Here is a 20,325-nt window from a genome sequence, read left to right as displayed (position 1 = left end):
GAGACGCGACATGGACCCCTGTTTGAGCCCGACTATGCATGACATAGACGACAAGAGGCGACCGCGCACGGAGTACTCGAGACGGCGCATTTTCCTGATGAAGTACACTTGTTTATTTGGCATTGGCATTCCATTGACATTTTTTTTCATTTTATTTAGCATTTTGTTTACAGGCGACTAGCGCCTTTGCACATGGCATTACAGCATCTTAACACAATCTATTTGCAGAGAAGATTTTGCGAGAAGTCACCTTTTTCTCCTGTTCTTTGTGACATTGTTCAAGTCATGCAAAGTAAGATATTTGGAAGGCTTCTACACATGATTTTTGTACTTTTATTTTCCATTGAAAGTAATGTGTACCACTTGGTCAATAAAGAAAACAGTTATTATGTATTTCCTGCATTTATTTTGATTTTGGTCCACGGGCGGAAATTTATTGTGATTCATCGTTATCGAGGTAAAATTACACATTTTATTGCGATATTGATTTTAGGTCATATTGCCCAGCCCTATATTCTCTCCATCACAATTGTGTCTCTCAGCATTTCGTTTAGTGGCAAATTTTTTAGCACAAACGCTGCAACTGAATGGCTTATCTCCACTGTGTGTTTTTGTGTGGCTTGTTAACGTTGACTTGACAGAGAAGCATTTTCCACAAACTGAGCAGGAAAAAGGTTTTTCTCCACTGTGAGTTCTTGTGTGTCTTGTTAAATGTGACTTATGGGAGAAGATTTTACCACAAAATGAGCAAGAAAGAGGTTCTTCAGTGTGTGTTCTTGCATGCTCTGTTAATCGGAACTTTAGAGAAAAGCTTTTGCCACAAACTGAGCAGGAAAAAGGTTTTTCTCCAGTGTGTGTTCTTGTGTGGTTTGTTAAATGCGACTTTTGAGAGAAACTCTTGCCACAAACCGAGCAGGAAAAAGGTTTTTCTCCAGTGTGTGTTCTTGTGTGGTTTGTTAAATGCGACTTTTGAGAGAAACTCTTGCCACAAACCGAGCAGGAAAAAGGTTTTTCTCCACTGTGCATTCTTGTGTGGATTGTTAAATCAAACTTTCGAGAGGAGCATTTCCCACAAACTGAACAAGAAAAAGGTTTTTCACCACTGTGTGTTTTTCTGTGCCCTTTTAAAGACAGCTTTGAAGTGAATGAGTCAGTGTGACATGCCCTTTTACTTTTAGCTTGCCCATTATCATCATCGTCGTCATGAGCGTCTGATAATGTGTCCTCATGATGTGCTTTTGATGGCCCCCAGGGGTCTTCATCACCTGTTGCCACGTGACGACTTGAACTGCTGCTTGTAGGCTCCGCCCCTCTGTTGTCCTCACTCTCATCCTTGTTTTCATCGTCAGTCTTTATATGGACAACGTTCAGTGGTGACTTGTTGATCTCCTCCTCCTCCTCCTCCTTTTTGATGTGAGTCCAATCTGGCTCCTCTTTCACAAAACGGAGATTGTTTTCAAAGACGTCTGCATGACACAAAAAGACAAACACACATTTGGTTTGGTCAAGTCAAATCTCAGGGGGCGACTTCGACTTATATTGTTTTTACCGTGCTACCTTGACTTGTGCCTGCCGCACACGGAGCAATGCGTGCGACCCCAACTTGGACCGGACCATCGGGGACATTTCACAAAATTACGTCCTACGATGTAAGCCTCCCGTTAGCCGCACAGCAGTGATAAACGAGCATTTAAAAAGGAAGCACGTTGCGGCTGATGCCCGATTTCATTCCTGACATGGTCACAGACGTTTCTGGAAGCGAGCTGAAGTTAGCACACACAGGCTATTCTGTGCGTCTGATGGAACACCTGTTGTGGGACCCTAACATATTGATGCAGACCACTGGGGGCCATCGCAACATAATGACATCGATAAAATAGGAATCCTTCAAGTGAAATATGTTTACAATTATTTCATTTTGCATTGAGAGATAGTTTCATCGTGGGTACTTTTTGCTTTCATTATAATCTGGATCCCTAAAAGAATTAAAGGGGCCCTGGAATCAGAGTGGCTATTTATTGCATGATTTACGTTTGTTTTTGTGTTTCTTACCCAAAATGACATTTATCCTGCTCCTACATTTCGACATTCCCGTTTTTCCTTTTTTTAAATAAATATTCTGTTTCTAAATCAAATTTAAAACAAAATTATGTTTGAAGAGACAAAATCCCTTCATTAAGCATTAAGCAACAACACTTTCACTCTGACTTTCATGTTGACATATTTGAATAATGACTGTTTATATTAAATTTATCCAATACATATTCAAATTAGACTAAGATACACCATAATATTATAAGAGTTCCCTGAATTATTTTGTAACTGCAATGATGCTTAACAGCCATAGGGTGTCAGTAATGAATAACAAAGTAACAACACCTCCCATTGTTCCGTCATCATTGTCATTTGCATAAATTATCAAGAACTATGAGTTGCGGGGGAGATGCAAACCACCTGAGCCACAGGAACTTTATGACCAGGAACTAAATGTTCCTGGCCTTGTTGGTAGAAAAGGGGGTTGTGGCGTACTCCCTTTTTAAGCCCATAGTAAGCCAAAGATGCAGATGCATTTCTTGCAGCATGAGCTTGTTCACTGATGAGATCCGTGCAACTCTGGATGGATGCATTAAATGTATTTTAAATGTTTGGATGGGGTGAAACTACGCACATGTGCACAAAACAGTGCAGGGCCACCCGAGGTTCATTGACTCTCACCCGACGAAGCCAGTACAAAGTTAATAAATAAATAAATAAATAAAACCAATACGTACTTGATTTAAAAAAAAAAAAAATTGTGTTTTATCCACTAAAATTGATCAACCGCCATTGATGTTTTTGCCGCAGTGTGCACATTTTTTAGAGTCAGGCAGAATTCCTTCCGTAAGGAATTGCTTGAACAAGATATAAAACCCAGAAAATGTAAAATGTTAAACGAGCTAAAATTTTATACTGGGAAAAACATGGAGTTTACCCCCACTATTGGTTATTCTTTGACATTTATTTTCTGCACTGATTTCATTTGGCATAAACAAATGTTCAGCAAACCGACAAGTAAAAGGCAACATTTAAAAATAAAATGGCAATAACCGTGAACGATTTCCCCAAACAACTTAATGTTGTGATGCATATTTCTAACGATAGAAAGTCGTTCTTTACAAAGCAAATGAGAGTAAGACGTGGACAAACCTGCTTCGAGTGGCACAACACGAAGCTGCTTCCTAACTTCGCCCAGCAGTTGAAGATGATGCTCGTTCTCTTCTTTTATTCCACAAAGTTCCTCTTCGTACTTGGGTGTCGTTTTTGCACACATTTTCAAATGATAATTCCAAAAACTCCACACTTGATCTCTGCTTGGCGATGAGTCATGTGCCTCTTTTCGTTAGCGGCTAGCTAGCTAACAAGCTAAGCTAACTACGCCGAAAAGCATCAACGCGCTAAGATGAGGTTATCGGGACACAAAGACTTAATGAATTACGTCGTAGTCCTTTAGAGTAGCACTGGACATCCTATGAGAAAATTACAGTCAGTTCCACACGAAATCAGAAGAATTTAGCGGTGGCTGTTTTTGTTCCGGTGTGGAGGAGTCGGTGGATCTGGTCGAGGTCCTTCGGAAGCTGCGCGCTAGGTAATGACGTCATGCTTTAAGCATGTATTTTTCAAATATATTTCTTTGACTCTGTGTTTGTTTTACCCCTGGCTGTTCTATTTTAATATATATTTTATATAATATTTTAATTGGGTCGATATTTTTTTTTTGCAAAATAACTAAATTAAAGCCACATTGGCCAGTCAGCTCTTACGTCACTTCTGCCTATGCCCCGAGAAGCCGCTGCTGCTACACCAGTGGGACGTTTCCATTTCTCCGACCGAACTTGCAACAATGCTGTGGTTCACTCGGGCTGCAAGATTGTATGAATATAATTTCTGCATATACTAGCAGTGCTTCTCAATTATTTCACGCCCACCCCTACCAAGAGGAAAAAGATTCGCTCCCCCCCACCACCAATTTTTTTTTGTCTTTGTATAGTGATGTTAGCTTGTCAATAAAATATCCCTTAACGAAGCTAAATTCCTAAGAAATATGATTTTGAGAACTATTATTGTGAGGATCTCGAAACTCAGTACTCTGTTCTGCAAATATTGATGAGATGATAAATATTACTTCATACGGTTTAAATAAAAAACTTTATTAACATCAGCAAACCAAACACAGTTATTAATACGTACATAATATAGAAAAGACAAAAAGAAGAGCCAGGGGGATTTTAAACAAAAATTCTTTGTAAATAACATAAAGCAACAGCTTTAGTATGTTTACGATACGTTTTTTTTAAAAAATAATTTTATGGTGACTATACGTTTTTTTAATGGTTACTGTAACAATATTATTGTTAGTTATGTTATGTTGCTTAGGGGCCGATTACAGTGACGGACGAGAGAAGGAGGAAGTGACGTTTTCCCTATGTCAACAGACTGAAGTAACGTACTGTACTGCAAAAGTTAAGAAGTTAATAAAAGTGAAGTAAGCAAGTCAATGCTTTAATCGTCCACTCTGTATGAGAAACAGAACAGAGTGAAACATGGTGGCAGCGCGTGAGTCATAACTGGCGACGGGAAGAGAGTGTTGAAAGGATCGCTAGCTTGTTAGCACGGAAGCTAACTACGGACAGTCGCTGCGATGGAAGGACTGCGACCGCCGCCGATTCTGGCTTTGGATTCAAACAATTTGACGAAGACGTGGAAAGCGTGGAAAGAGGAATTCACATTGTATGTGGACCTGACAATGCTGGACTCGGAGGAATCCACGAAATGCAAGCTGTTTCATTACCTCATAGGCGAAGAAGGTAGAGAACTGTTGAACACGTTGTTGATGGATGATGTGTCGGCAAGAACTACCGTGAGGGAGATGATGAGAAAATTCGACGAACATTGTAACCCTAAGTTAAACGAGACTGTGGAGAGATACAGATTCTTCATGAGAGATCAGACACCGGGCGAAAATGTGGACAAGTACGTTACTGAATTGAGAGTTTTGGCCAGCACCTGCAATTTTGAGCAGCTGAGAGACTCATTGATAAAAGATAGAATAGTGTGTGGCACAAAGGACAATGCGCTGAGGGAAAGACTGCTGAGAGAAGACAATCTGACATTAGAAAAACGCATGAAGATTTGTCGAGCAACAGAGTTGTCACGAGAAAATGGTAAAACACTGCAAGGGCAGTCAGAGGAGGAAGTGCATCTACTCAAACAAGAAAAAGCAAGCAGAGGTGATGTTTGCTGTAAGTTTTGTGGCAAGAAGCATGAGTGGAATAAAAAGAAGTGCCCTGCTTTTGGAAAAAAAGTGTAAAAAATGTGGGAAGGATAATCATTTTGCTGCTATGTGTAAGACAAAAAATGCACATGGTAAAAATGATAGAGCTGTGAATGCAATTCAAGAGCAAGATAAAAAAGAATATGAAGATATTATGATGATAACCCACATCGTTGAGACAAAAGAGAACGTGAACCAAATTGGAGACAGACATACTCCAGAAAAACAACTCTTTGCTGGTATGCTAATTGACACTACACAAGTTAAATTTCAAATAGACTGTGGAGCGAGCTGTAATGTCATTCCTGTGCATCACTGAAGTGAAATATGGTTTATTAATGTTGTTTTACCACATAAATGCTGCATAATAACCATTTTATACCTATATACATGCGTTAGTAGATGTCTGTGTCTGTGTTATGAGAATGGGAATAATTGGAGGGAATTTGCACAGGCTGTGTCTATGTGTTATGAGAATGGGAATAATTGGAGGGAATTCGCACAGGGCCTAAGCACCAGGAATGTCTGACTCATGCGAAAAGGTACAGCCGATAACGAAAAAAGGGAGTATCGAAAAGGGAGTAAGGATTGGCAAAGGCCAAGGTTGTGCAAAGGGCCATGCAAACCATCAAAGCGCACTTGAGCGGGAGGGGATGGTGTGCGATATTGGCTATAAGAATGTGACGGAGGCAAAACGTAAGTGGAGTCGGCTGAGGGTTCTACGCGCGGACGCCCAGCATCGTATTTTTTGCTCGCATTACTGAGGACGCCGGGGCTCTCCGTCCTTCCAGCACACAGTAATGAGATTTATGTATTGCATGTAATCTATGAGCTGAGATACAATTGTTGCTTGCTTGCTTGTACACTTTATACTGTGGGTTAAATAAAATGTGCCGCTTGTTTAACGCAGTGAAGTGTTTGCTGTCCATGTAAGTCGCCGACGATCCGCGATCCTGAAGTTAATAATAAGTCATAGCAATTGATCATGAGTTGTGACTATTATATTATTTGATACTGTAATTGATTATAAGCAGTGTCTACTCAAGGGCTCACGCTTGTCTGATTGGATATAACAGACAACTTAACCCATTGTAGCCTGGCGATTGGGTATCAGTCTCGCTACTAGTCACTCTTATTGATGCTGTAATTGATCATAAGCAGTATCAGAATTGTTTCAAAACAGGATTACAGAGTTACATGCGGGACAAAATTTACTTGTCAGGAACTGTCCTTACTTGAGGCCGAGGCCAGACCTACAGACCAGCATGACGGTCATCGGCTGAATGGGGACACCTCAGGTGAGATTGGCCGTGCCGTGCATCAGATATTTCTGGCCCGTTGGGGTCGATGTTGCTGTGTCTTTCAGGTGGGGAGCGGAGGAGACAGGCCTGGTCTATGTGGCCAGGGCGAGACGTGAATGGAGTGAGACTTCCGGCAGTGACCCATCCAATAATGTCGACATTACACAGCTGTTCCAGTTGGCCGTCCACAAGGGCGTGCTTCTTCCGGTGGCAGACATCAGGCGAAATAGTCCATCAATGAAAAATGCTAATCGGTCCAAGTAGAACACATTTTGTACATAATTTTGCACGACATCAGAAAAGGAAAATATGGGATTGGATTAAGGAGCGTGACTAAACATTGTTGTACTTGCAGGTTAAGGAGGCCAAGAGAGAAAAAAAATAAAATAAAAAAAAAGGGAGGGGAGCAGCTAATGCAGCCGTTGACGCAAACAGGTCCCATTGCACCTGTTCCTTCCACTTCTGCTGCTCCTAGGCAAGGTTCGGGTGACGTGGCGCCACAGCAGGCTGGCTGTCCGTACCAGGTTGGTCAACGATTGCGGTAACAGAGGTAGGGGTGGTTATAGACAGGGGTTGTGAGTGGGGTGTGCTCTTTCTGCGGGGTCACTGGGTGATGAGCTGTCCATACCGAGCCACTTTCTGGAATCTTCCATCCTCTGGTCCGGTGCCATGCCTGTCACAAAGAGCTCCAACAGCACAGGAGGCGCCACCGTTACCCACTCCCAACGCACTCTTGACACCAACCCGCTGGTACCCCATTCCATGACAGGGGGCCGCGGAGCTTCAGCGTTCGAGGACTGGCAGATCCCTGCATTCCGGGGACGGTGTATGGACAAGTTTTCGATGGTGCTGGATATTGGGGCGAGCTGTCAGCTCCTTCCGCATCTTCCAGTGAGCCTTGTGGACTCTCGAGATTGCCTGAGTCACTGCCATTGACTGAACGAACACTGGAATTCGAGTGGGGATGGGACTGAACTTGACTGTGCACATCCGTCGGAGGGAGCATATGTCGTGCTCTCTTCCTTCCCAGTGGCCAAACTGAACTGAAACATTTGAGGGCAGCTCTGAAACCTGGTTCCCATCCTCCCGCGGTGGGTATACCCTGTTCCTGCTCTGGTCTGAGTGGTGTAGCAACCTCCACCCATTCAATTCACCAATTGACATTACATTGTACATGTGGTCACACATGGTTTGGTTTATCAAAATGCATTCATCTAAATTTAGTCAGGAGTAGATCTTCCATTAGGATTATATATTTGTTATGTCTACCGGCGTTGCCTCGTACGCCTGCCTTGTCCCTGAGCAGCGGAAATGGTATGAATTGTTTACTTTCACCGAACCACAAATCACATTGAATATCGATGCACATCATCATACAAAAGATCTAGGCCCCAGAGTTGTTGAATACTCCGCGTCACTATCAGAATATCATATTTTAACACCCACTACAAATTCTTCGGTTTTGGCAACATCCAGAATTTCACAAGACGGGTCACTCGGAAGAGGTAATTCGGTGTGTGTGTATTGTTTTTACTGTCTCTACACCCTCCCCAGTTGACAGAATCAGTGTGGGCACGGCCTGTAGGTGGATTGAAGCATTCGGGAGACAATAGGAGGTGAAGACTGCAGCAGTCTTTGGAGCTGTCTATGTCTTGGAGAACACCTATTCTTCTCGTTAAAAAAGAAAAAAAAAAAGGTTTAATTTGGTATCTGCGTTATTATAGTTTTGGGATATTTTAAACATAAATGGTTACTATTTCATTTGGGTTGCTTTAAAAATTTGTCAAAAAACAGTCCAAATTGGAGCGTTAGATCGAGGCTTAATTTGTAATCTCTAAACACAGTTAGATATTTGAACTCAGTGAACTAAATTTTATTTAATTCAGGAATGATTTACCCATGTTGCGAAGTCAAATTCTAATATTGTGCCATATTAGCTGGATATCATTAGGACATTATTGCGAACCAACACTGCTGGATTGTGGTGATTATCAGCAAAACTAAATTTATACGTTGGAGAATTGTTTCTGGGCTAATGCCTGTGAGGATGACACGGTCTAGATTATATTCGAAGAAAGCTATTGCAACAGTCTGGGAATTGAAATAGATATAATATTTGGTGAGTTTACGTTAATTAAAATATATTATTCAAGTGACTGATACAAGCTTCACAAACAAATTGAAAAAGGTGATTGAATACAATTAATTATGGTATTATTGCGATTATTTAGCATGCATTTTTTGAAGGATTGTATAACGATTGCTGGCATTATTGTAAACACTTACGGGACAGAAGGTCAAATATTTAATTTAGCAGGTTCATATTTACTAAATATGTTAAACATTAATGAAACAGAAAGCATTTATCAAATGAAAATACGGTGCAATTAGATACAAAAGGTTGTAAGTGGTTCTATTACACACAACTTCAACCCGCACCGGAGTTCTTTCCCCGATATGGTGAGCCTGAAGGTTGACCGCCCGGACGGGCAGGTCAAGAGAGGGGGAGATACTGACCAATTGAAACACATACAAATCAAACATAAAAATGGACACGGCTGTCCTTTTTTTATTGTTTCTGAATGAGAGGCTTGCTTTCTACGCTTTTAGTATGTTTGCTTCTAATCTATGAGACTGTTTTTTAGACAGACGGAGGGGAGACAAAAATTGTGATGTTACAGTACCACTGCAACCAGACGGTCATGTACGAGGAACGGGAGGACAGCTCGGATAGGTTGACAGACGCACAGGTGATATTGTTTTATAAAATTTGTGACCAAGACCCCGAGGTTGGTATATATGCGAAATTATTCAATCACACAATTGATTTAGAGAATTTAAGTGATTGATAATAAGGTGGCCAAGCAAAATTTTACGTGTTTGAAGTTGAATGGAGCAGGACACACAATTGGACAAATACCGTGGGATTGGTGTGAAACGAATGTGTCTCTTCCAGCATGACCCCCGCTTTCCCGTGCAGACGTCTGGTTGTGTTATGGTGGAAAATTTCTATACGACAGGCTGCCGACCAATGCCTCTGGCAGGTGTGCCCTGGTGACTTTAATTATGCCGGTGAGTGTGACACCTGTAGATTTGGACCAGTTAAATTGGGATCAATTAGAGGCGGTACATAAACAATTGTCAAAAACTTTATTAATAATGTTTCAAAATAGGATTGCTTTAGATAGGTTATTGGCTGAAAAACAAGGAGTGTGCGGGATATTTCGGGATCAATGTTGTAGTTTCATCCCAAACAACACGGCACCGGATGGGCGTCTCACCAAGGCATTGGAAGGTTTGCAAACTTTGAACAAGAGGATGAAAGAACATTCAGGTGGAGATTCGGAAATGAGGTCAGGATGGTTGAATGTCTTTGCTAAATGGACAGGTCTGATTAGCTCTATATTAATCTCAGTGGCAGTATTTACAGCTAATTATGGTGCTTTGCGGATGTTGTTGTATACCTTGTATCAGATCTCTTACAGTAAAAACCCTCGAGCGCACCTTTGGCCCCTTGCCACCAGGGGGCCAATACATGATGATCCCCGTGTCGGACCCACAGCCGGTTCCTCTGGCAGCCAGCAGGTCCATGGGGTTCAGCGGAGTAAGTGGTAATGGCCTCAGTTGTCTGAGGCCATGAGAGGGAATACAATTTTAGATATCATTCTACATTTTTTACTGTTATTATTTTTCTATTATTATTTTGGCGGGGTGATGGCCTCAGTTCGCTGAGGCCATGAGAGGAATTAAAGGATTTTATAAGCTTGACTACAAGTGACATGTATTCAGTTTAATGCAATAAAGATATATACTGATTGGGCTTTAAATCAATGCATGAGAAAAGGTCAGGCCAGGCTGTGTGAAATGCATGGGTGGCAGATGTTTTGTGCAGGATGAGCCACACGTCGGAGAACTGAGTGTGCAGACGCGAAGGGTCCCGGACTTCGATCAAGGCCACCCGGCTGTTGTTGTGTGAGATGGTCACACGGTCGACCGTGAGAGCAGAATAACAGATCCAGTGGTTCATCGGCAGTGGAGCGCACAAACAACTGCCATGGCGCGCACCGTGGGAAGAGCCGACACGTCACCTTGCGGGCAGAAGACGTCCACCAAGAGAAAGCTAAAGTTAACTGCAGATGACACATAGCCAATAGGGGAAGAGTAGGAAGTCTTGGCTTTGTTTGCTGAAATGTATAAATGATCCTGGGCAACTTAGGGGGGGCGTTGTTTTTTCCTGTTGGTTGCTGTAACCGGGCCTCTCAGACTTTGTATTAGATCTCCTGTTAAGAATAAATCCACTCCCGTGTGAAGTTGCCGGAATCCTGGTCATTTTTCTCTCAAAACGAGCGCGCATAATTGTTGGATGAATGAAGGTCGTGTTTGGTTAACCATTAATGGAGTCAGATAATTAATTCAAACTATTTTGGTAAACTTTTGGTACATTTAAAGTTAAAAACTCCAACAACACACACAGACATATACTTACACCTGCACATACACATGCTCATACACGCACAGACACTTGGACATACACACGCGCACACCGACAAGATTACAGAGGAATGCCTGCGAGGAGAGAGACGGAGAGACTGCCCGCCGGAGAAGGCCAGTCTACGGGACCAGACAGGAATCGACCATCATCAACTACCCAGACGATGACTAACCTGGGCAGGACCTTCCCTTGGACGTGGAGCCGTGCCGTGGGAGGGAGCGAGGACGACCGATTCAACCGATTCAACCTACATTACCCTTGACATAAAAAACTCCTATAAAAACTGAAGCTGGGCTGAAAGATGGCGCGCATTTTTCGACTGTGCTCGCCCGAGTGCAGTTTTCTCGTGAGATTAAGAAAAAGCCGCCCAGATATCTGTCTTTGTACTATTTCCTGAACTCCAGAAATTGAAGAAACTAAATATCGGAACTCTAATCAGTTGTTGAGTCTTTATTTGACCCTTTTCTTCTTGAGCACAAAAAACGAACACGCATTGGAGGAAGTTTGGCTTTTAAAGGTTGATTTACTAAATACTTCTCATTTCCACGGTGACTCAACTCCAACAATAACATGCCAAATATTTGTCATCTCATCAATATTTGCACAACAGAGTACTGAGTTTCGAGATCCTCACTATAACTGTTCTCAAAATTATATTTCTTCTCAATTTAGCTTAGTTAAGGGATATTTTATTGACAATCTAACATCAGTACACTCAGACAAAAATAGAATGGTGGTTGGGGGGCGCGAATCTTTTTCTTCTTGGTAGGGGCGGGCGTGAAATAATTGAGAACCACTGTTAGTATATGCAGACATTATATTCATGCAGCCCGAGTGAACCACAGCATTGTTGCAAGTTTGGTCGGAGAAACGTAAACGTCCCACTGCTGGAGCAGCAGCGGCTTCTCCGGACAAAGGCGGAAGTGACGTAAGAGCTGACTCGCCAATGTGGCGTTAATTTAGTTATTTTGTTATTTTTTTCTATCAACCGAATTAAAATATTATATAAAATATATATTAAAATAGAACAGCCTAGTGTAAAAACAAACACAGAGGCAAAGAAATATATTTGAAAAAATACGTGTTTAAATCATGACGTCATAAGCAAGCGCGCAGCTTCCGAAGGACCTCGACCACATCCACTGACCCGTCCACACCGGAACAAAAGCAGTCCACCGCTAAATTCTTCTAATTTAGTGTGGAACTGACTGTAATTTTCTCATAGGATGTCCAGTGCTACTCTAAAGGACTACGACATAATTCGTTAAGCCTTTGTGTCCCGATAACTTCATCTTTGCGCGTTGATGCTTTTCGGTAGTGATGGGTAGATGAGGCATCCTGTATCGTTTCGACACAGTGACACAATGTATTGACACTGTGTTGACACTGTGTTGCTGAATACTGACACCTGGTGGACTTGCAGGAAATATTTGACAGGGTCATCTGACACTGATCTGTCAAACTAATTTTATCCAATTCCATTGATTAGCGACGTGATGTGTTTTTATATATCCTATTTCGTATTACATTCCATCGCACTATTTATTTTCATATTTATCTAATTTATATATTTAACTGAATTATTGTTGTATTGCACTGAAGAGGGGAGCTCTCGAATCTCGTTGCACACTTGAGCACAATGACAAAGGGATTTCTGATTCTGATTAGGCATTTGCTTTCACATTATTTTTACATACACGCAATTTCATAAAAAAAATCTTTGATATTCGAGACGCAGTTGATAAATTAAGAGAACATCTGTCTGAATGCCCAAGTAAAAGTGTTGTGAATGACAATGGACTCATTGTAATTAAAGATTGTTATTCAAAAAAATTAGTTTCTCCAGCGTTTTGTTATTCAGTCTATTTATATCTTTTTTTTTTTTAGGCAATTTCCCCCGCCTTTGAGAAGATCCTCCCACAAGGCACTGAAGAGGCCGGTGTGCACAACGCCTGTGTGGCTACTATAAATAGGTGAGGGAACGTTGCCTCCATGGACTTCCAGTATAAGAGCGAGTCTTCCGTACGTGCAACGTGTCCTGCTGACATATAGCGCTGCACCTCTGAGTGCGCATCAACAGTGACGTCTTCCATCTTGCGGATCTTTAACGCAAAGTAATGCGCCAATAACTCGATGCTTGTTTTGAGCGTCCATCCTGTTGACAGATGCGCGTCCCTATAAACACAGTTTAGCGCGCGACCGCCGTGTCGACACGATTCCGGTAGTGGTCACGTGACTTTCTCAAAGCAGTACGCGCACCGACACGGGGTTTGCCCTGGAAGCTCGGCGCGCGCATCGACGTCTCGGTGTCACTGGACCCATCACTAATCGTGATTGTTTGTTGCTCTGCTTTGTTTTCTACAGCTACGTTTCGGCTCGCTTTATGTTTTCGATGATTGGACTTAACCTTACCCTTTTGAGGAAGGACATTCTCGTTTTCGGTTTTCTTGCGTTGCAAGCTCCTTTTGTTACTCGTTTTGGTTTTCCTGGGGGAAGATTGTTCCCCCAGCGTTTTTCGTTCTCGTCCCCCGACGCCTGTAAGTATAGACCCACTATTATTATTGATAGCAACTTATCTTGCCTATCGCCTGTCCATTGTTTATTGCCGGTCACAATAAATATTGTTTCCACCGCATTTTCCCTTGTCCGCGATTTAAGAATCCACCCACACCGCTTTCCAGCCCCGGCTGGGAAGCGGTCCTCACATTATCGAATACTGAAACGAATAGTGAAATATTAAAGTACTTAAATAAATACTAAAATCATTTTCAAACACAATAACAATTAAGTAATAAAAGAGTGACATATTTTAACTTAAAATTCGCAACCACATTGCAACCTGTCGAAAAACCCTGTAAAAAGCCAAAGGAGCAAATATGTTGACATAAAGTATCACTTTATCATGTCAACTGTTAATAATAGGTACATACATTTGGAATACTATCCAACCAACAACATGGTGTCAGATGTATAAACAAAACTAGCAACAAAACTAAAATTCAATACATCTCTCAAGTTCATATTTGGGAACTAAAATGTTTGGTCAGATGCATACGGTTTAAATCTTACGTTTTTCCAATGTTTAGAAGAAGATAACGATGATTTGCATCGCAAATGGTGACATCTGTCGGTGAGTTGGTGGCAGTGCGCCACATAGCCAGCAGCCAATCATATCACAGCGGGGTGTGTCCTGTTATCCGCCTTCGTGACGAACAGACTGCCATTTTCTCGAAGGAAAAAAACGACGCCATCTTTCATTCGTCTCGTCGAACAAAGAGAAGCTCACGAGTTATCGCCAAGCAAAGACCAAGTGCGGATTTGTTGAGATTGGCGTTTCAAAATGTGTGAAAGAACGACACCCAAGTACAAAGAGGAATTTTGTGGAATAAAAGAAGAGAACGAGCAACATCATCAACTGCTGGACGGAGTTTGCAACCAGTCTCGTGTTGTGCCACACGAAGCAGGTTTGTACACGTCTTACTCTCATTTGCTTTGGAAAGAACGACTTTCTATCGTTAAAAATATGCATCACAACATCAAGTTGTTTGGGGAAATCGTCCAAGGTTATTGCCGCTTTATTTTTAAATATCGCCCTTTACTTGCCGGTTTGCTGAACATTTGTTTATGCCAAATGAAATCAGTGCAGAAAATAAATGCCAAAGAAAAACCATTAGTGGGGGGTGAACTCCGTGTTTTTTTTCCCCAGTTTAAAATTTGAACTGATTATTTAACATTTTACATATTCCGGTTTTTATATGTTGTTAAAGAAATTTAGTTTGTCATGTCATCATGTTTCAAAACTACGCTGGCAGATGTAATGTAATTTTATATCCACTGTTGGAGTTGAGCCACCGAGAAAATGAGAAACATTTAGTAAATGAATCTTAATAGCTAAACTTACTCCATAGCGTGTTCGTTTTTTCTACTCAAGAAGAATAGGGTCAAATAAAGACTCAACAACAACTCATTAGAGTTCCGATATTTTAGTTTCTTTGATTTCTGGAGTTCAGGAAAGAGTACAAACTCAGATATCTGGGCGGCTTTTTCTTTATCTGACGAGAAACTGTACTGAGACGAATTCTATCGAAAAATGTCGCGCTGATCTCAGCCCTGCCTGACATTTTATATCCAATGTCAAGGGTCATGTAGGTTGAATCGGTCGTCCTTGCTCCCTCCCCCGTCCACGTTCCACGTCCTAGGCTGACCTTCTCAGGCAGGCGGCAGTCTCTCCGTCTCTCCTGCTCACATTCCCCTGTAATCTCGTCGGTGTACAGATTGTGTGGAGTATGTTTTCACAGATCAAATTATGTTTTTTGGTGTTCTTGATAGCGTCCCTGTGACTTCCGCCCAACTTGATATGTTTGAATCTTCTATGGCCTATGTGGAGAATGTGTTTAGTCGTATTTGTCCATGAAGTGCTATCTGGTTTGTCATCAGTTTGACCTGAGCAGACTGAATCTGTTTGTTCTGAATGAGAGTGTGGGTCATGAAAATACTATGTGTGCAATTTTGAGGTCTTACATTTAAACTAAGTCAGATAAATTTTGCATATGAATGCATCGGTAAACACCATGACTACAATCCCAGTCAATCTTATCGATGCACTGTACTTCTACTTTCATTTGATAAATGCTTTTTGTTCAAGCAATGTTTAACATGTTCAGTAAATATGAACCTGCTAAATTAAATAATTGACCTTCGGTCCTGTAAGTGTTTAAAATAATGCCAGCAATCGTAATACAAACCTTCAACATTCATGTCCGGTGTGGCCATTCCCTATAAGAAGGGAAGGCCGGAGAGAGGGGACACCTTTCCCTTTTTTCTTTTTGGGGAGACTTCTTTTGACATCAGCATGTGACGAGAATAAAATCTCTTTCTCAACAAAATGGCTGTGTCAGAGAATCTTTTTCCATCACCAATTCTGCCATGCTCGGCAACCTGTCCGGAAGGGAAGCTGAGCCGGCATCAACAACAAAATATACCACATTTTTGGCATTTTGCTCCATTGAGGGTCTCAGGGTGCTGGGGCGCAGGCGCTCAACAGCCGGCCGGCTGAACTTTCGGTGAGATGCTTTTACTCACAAAGGGTGTTGTGCGCGTGTGTCCAAGCGGTCGGGGCTTTTGGGGTCGTTAAAGAGAGCTTGTGCGTGTGGGTCTGCTGGCTGATTGGTCATGGAAAATGTCCCTGTGTTAGTTTCAATTATTGTTTAAACAAGAGGCCTCTATAATGATTAAGACATTACAAGATGTCAAAGTAAAAAAATGATGATAGGAACTCAGTAAATGGGGACGAGTGCGGAAGAAATGTGCAGAAGATAAAGAAAAGGTCTAGTGGTTAAAGAGATGAGAAATAAGAAGTGTAAAACTATAGCGATAGGCAACATGGTCGTGAATAAGCTCAGTTTGAGCACAGACCCTGGCCAGGGTGTAAATTTTAGCAGGAAAATTATGAGCTGAAAATAGAAATAATGAAGAGAAGCGCGCTTCCACGTATCGTATTGGGCACTTTGTGGCATGGAACACAGTAAGGATCGAGGCGTACCGTTGTGTGGAGGGCCTGGGGCTGAGCCGACAGTTTCGCTGGTACGTGGCAAGAGTAAGGAATTAAGTCTGGGCCGGTTCGACTCCGCTGTTCAGATACGTTCCCTGTGATTACTCGTGTTCTGGTAAAGGCCACACAAAATCAAAAATCTGGCTGTGGTCCGCCCCGTATTGGCACAGGATGTACGCAGGGGTTTGTGAAGAGATGAGATGAAAGTACGTGGAAGTTCGGCCTAATTAGGGGGGTTGCTGCTTCGTTTGTTTTTATTGTTATTTGTGTTGACACATGTGGGGCATGTGTCAAAGGGGGGAGATAGGTGCAGTATTTTGTTCTCATAATTGTTTTTTGCATGTAAGGATTTTTAATAGGACATGTCAACAATGATCATGCAGAGGTGAAAGAGTTGAAGATTGGGCCCAGCAGGAAGAATGCAAGCAGAGCGCTGTGGTCTCACCTCCATCTACTGTGGGACCAGGAAGTCAGGCAGCCCCCACGCAGGAGATAAGGGGTGATAGTTATAAACCAGTGCCAGTCCCTCCTTTGTAGAAAGAAATGCCCCTTCTAAAACCCAAATGTTATTGCATAAATATTCCGTTTTATCAGTTCAACTAACGCGTTTTCGTCCTAGTGTGCATTGAAAGATGCAGCATAAAAAATAAGTTTAAAAATTTGGATAATAACTAAAGCAAAATTAGAATGAGAAAGATAATTGGCTACATAATCATTGGGGTGAAATTAATCTTCATTGCAAGAAGGGGTGATTTAAATAGAGAAATCCAAGATCATAAAAGGATGAATTTATGTTCCGTGGAATGTGATTTGTCAACACGGAAAAGCCCTGAGTGATGAAAACGTTAACGTACGGTGAAGGAACAGGTCTCTTTGATGGCAAAAGTCTGACTATGGTAAACAATTGATAATTAGACCTCAATGAAGTGATTGTGCAGTTGAAAAAGTTCATATCTTGACTGTGCAAAGCTAAAGTGAGAAACTAGGATTAACTATTTGGCAAACACGAGAACGTATTCAGTCTCGAGGAAGACTGAACGCAGTAAAATTGCAATAAGAAGAACATTAAACCAGCCCAAAGTGTTACAATGTCCTGGAAACAAAAGTTTGGGATTGCCCCTGAGGGTGAAATTCCTCTCTGAACTCCTCCTTTGTGCCCCCGGCAGCAACTCATGAAACAGGGAAACTGATAAGAGATACAATTTTGTTGAAACAGAACATGAAAGGTTAAAGGTTATGTAAAACGAAAAAAAAATAATAATGTTCCATACTTCAGTTTGGCGACGGTAATTCAATTAATGGAACGACATTTTCAGATGGAAATGACAGGAATATGATGAATTTTCATGTTACGAGGGGACTTTTGATATACAGTAAATTGATATAAATTAAATTACAAATTTTTAGTTATATTTATTATATATTATTATATTAGTTATTATTATATATATTAGTTCAGTGGTTCTCCATTATTTCCTGTCACGCCCCCCCTACCAAGAAGAAAATATATTCGCGCCCCCCCACCACAATTCTTTTACATTTCGTACTAATCTACATGTTCTTTGTATATTAATGTTGGATTGTCAATAAAATAGCCCTTAAAGGTAAATCAATTAAAAAAAATATCATTTTGAGAACGACTATTGTGAGGATCTCGAAACTCAGCACTCTGTGGTGCGAATATTGATGGGATGATAAATATTTACTATACGTTTTTGTTTAGTTTTTTTTTTTACTTTATTAACATGAACAAACCAAACAGTTATTAATACGTACATAATATAGAAAAGACAAAAAGAGCCAGGGGGATTTCAAACAAAAATTCTATATAAATAACATAAAGCAACGGTTTTAATTTGTAGACTATACATTTTTTTTTATGTTTACAATCTGACGTCAAACCGCTTCGTTTTGATGACGTCAGCCATTTCCTCACGTAGCCATCGTCTTATTTTGTTTGGATACGTAATGGTTGCAATACAACATTTCTGTTCATAGCTGCTGGCTCTCCGCCCGAACGCAGTTCAAGTCAGACTTCTTTTAAAAGTCGAGCGTCCATCGAAGCAATTCATTTTAGCGATTAGCGCGCTTAGCGCCTCCTTGCTCGCTCTGCTGCGGCGCAAGATAGCTTGGCGCGGGGCATTTAAGGAGTGGCGAAAGATATCACTTCCGGGTCAACGAGCGACGGGGTGACGTTTTTTTTTTTTGTTAATCAGTACTGCGTGAACTCGGGGCACAAACAGCTTTGACGAGCTCAAACTCGCGTGGTCTGAGATCGCCTTTTTCGGTCCCAAAACCATGCAAAAAAGCATGTTCGCCAGGGTCCCACGTGCCCCCCTCAGCATCGCACCGCGCGCTACTATTTGAGAATCACTGGTGCAGCACAACACGAGGCTGCTTGCAAATTTCGCCCAGCAGTTGAAGATGTTGCTCGTTCTCTTCTTTTATTCCACAAAGTTCCTCTTTGTCCATCTGCGCCCCCTGGTCAGCTCCTTAATGGACCCACTCCAGTTCGCATACCAGCCTGGCATCAGTGTGGATGATGCCATCATCTACCTGCTCCACACTTCATTCTCCCACCTGGAGAAGGCGGGGGGCATGGTGAGGATCATGTTCTTTGATTTCTCAAGTGCTTTCAACACCATACAGCCCGCCTTATTGGGAGACAAGCTGGAGGAAGGGTCAGAGCAGACTCTTCCTACTCAGGAGGCTGAGGTCCTTTGGCGTTCGGGGAACACTCCTCAGGAACTTCTATGACTCTGTGGTTTCCTCAGTCATCTTCTATGGAGTGGTCTCCTGGGCAGGAGGCATCTCGGGCCGAGACAAAAAGAGACTGGACAAACTGGTGAGGAGGGCCAGCTCTGTCCTGGGCTGCTCCCTGGACTCTGTGGACTCAGTGGGGGGCAGGAGGATGACGGCAAAACTGTCATCAATGCTGGACAACCCAGCCCACCCACTCAATGACACTCTGAGAACACTCCACAGCTCCTTCAGTGATAGACTTTTACACCCTCGCTGTACCAAAGAGAGATTTCGCCGCTCCTTCCTGCCGACTGCTGTCAGACTTTTTAACAAGAACATTGGGTCAGGCCTACAAACGGGAGGGCATTAGTGCAATTGTGCAGTCCTAGGATGCAATATAAACCGCTACTGCACTTTCACCCAAGGGGTACTTTAATATTGACCAATGATGTATTTTGTTTACCTTTACAGTATTCTTATTACTGTACTTCTATCTCTGCAGTATTTCTACCATTGCAGGATGTTCACTATTACAGTACTTTTATCATTGCAGTACTTTTATAATTGCAGTATTCCTATCATTGCGGTACTTTTTCTATCACAGTACTTTTATCACTTTAATCATTACAGTATTTTTCTATCATTGCAGTACTTTTACTATTACAGTACTTTTACCATTGCAATATTTTTATCATTGCAGTATTTCCAATCATTCAGTAGTTTTTATCATTACAGTGTTTTCCCCCTCTGTATAATGGACAGACATTAGGAGTGTTTTCTTACACTAGATAAGTTTATACTGTGTATATTTGCATGCTTTTTATGAATGTCTGCTGCTAATGTTATACATTAACGGCTACATTACGCCGCCGACTCTGTGTGATCTATATCTTTGCTGCTGTAACACCTCAAATTTCCCCATTGTGGG

The 20,325-nt window shown here is 41.8% G+C and overlaps 2 protein-coding genes across 2 annotated transcripts in view; one reads left to right on the top strand and one right to left on the bottom strand.

Annotated features, from left to right (window-relative positions):
• Window positions 1-312: 312 nt before the first annotated feature.
• Window positions 313-3,449, bottom strand: LOC148342180 (uncharacterized). The gene is made up of 2 exons (XM_088287581.1): window positions 3,187-3,449; window positions 313-1,466 (listed from the first exon to the last, which is right to left on the bottom strand). Exons 1-2 carry the CDS (start codon window positions 3,308-3,310, stop codon window positions 490-492), a joined length of 1,101 nt encoding a protein of 366 aa, XP_088143707.1. The 5' UTR covers window positions 3,311-3,449; the 3' UTR covers window positions 313-489.
• Window positions 3,450-14,394: 10,945 nt separating this feature from the next.
• Window positions 14,395-20,325, top strand: part of LOC148342160 (uncharacterized) — a 393,910-nt gene continuing 387,979 nt past the window's right edge. The window contains exon 1 of the mRNA XM_088288086.1: window positions 14,395-14,568. Within this exon, the coding sequence (XP_088144212.1) occupies window positions 14,445-14,568 (124 nt within the window). The 5' untranslated portion in view covers window positions 14,395-14,444. The remainder of the gene's footprint in view (window positions 14,569-20,325) is intronic.

Source organism: Idiotropiscis lumnitzeri, chromosome 2 (genome assembly GCF_059441095.1).
Source record: "Idiotropiscis lumnitzeri isolate Australia: NSW breed Sydney's pygmy pipehorse chromosome 2, RoL_Ilum_1.0, whole genome shotgun sequence".
NCBI lineage: Eukaryota > Metazoa > Chordata > Actinopteri > Syngnathiformes > Syngnathidae > Idiotropiscis > Idiotropiscis lumnitzeri.
Note: the sequence above shows the minus strand (reverse complement) of the source record. Positions and strands in the feature narration are given on the sequence as shown.

Excerpts from the sequence above, each read along its gene's own strand:
- LOC148342180 (XM_088287581.1), bottom strand. The coding sequence starts at position 3,310 with ATGTGTGCAAAAACGACACCCAAGTACGAAGAGGAACTTTGTGGAATA. Across the intron at positions 1,467-3,186 it reads TGTTGTGCCACTCGAAGCAG|ACGTCTTTGAAAACAATCTC; the intron begins GTTTGTCCACGT and ends TGTGTCATGCAG.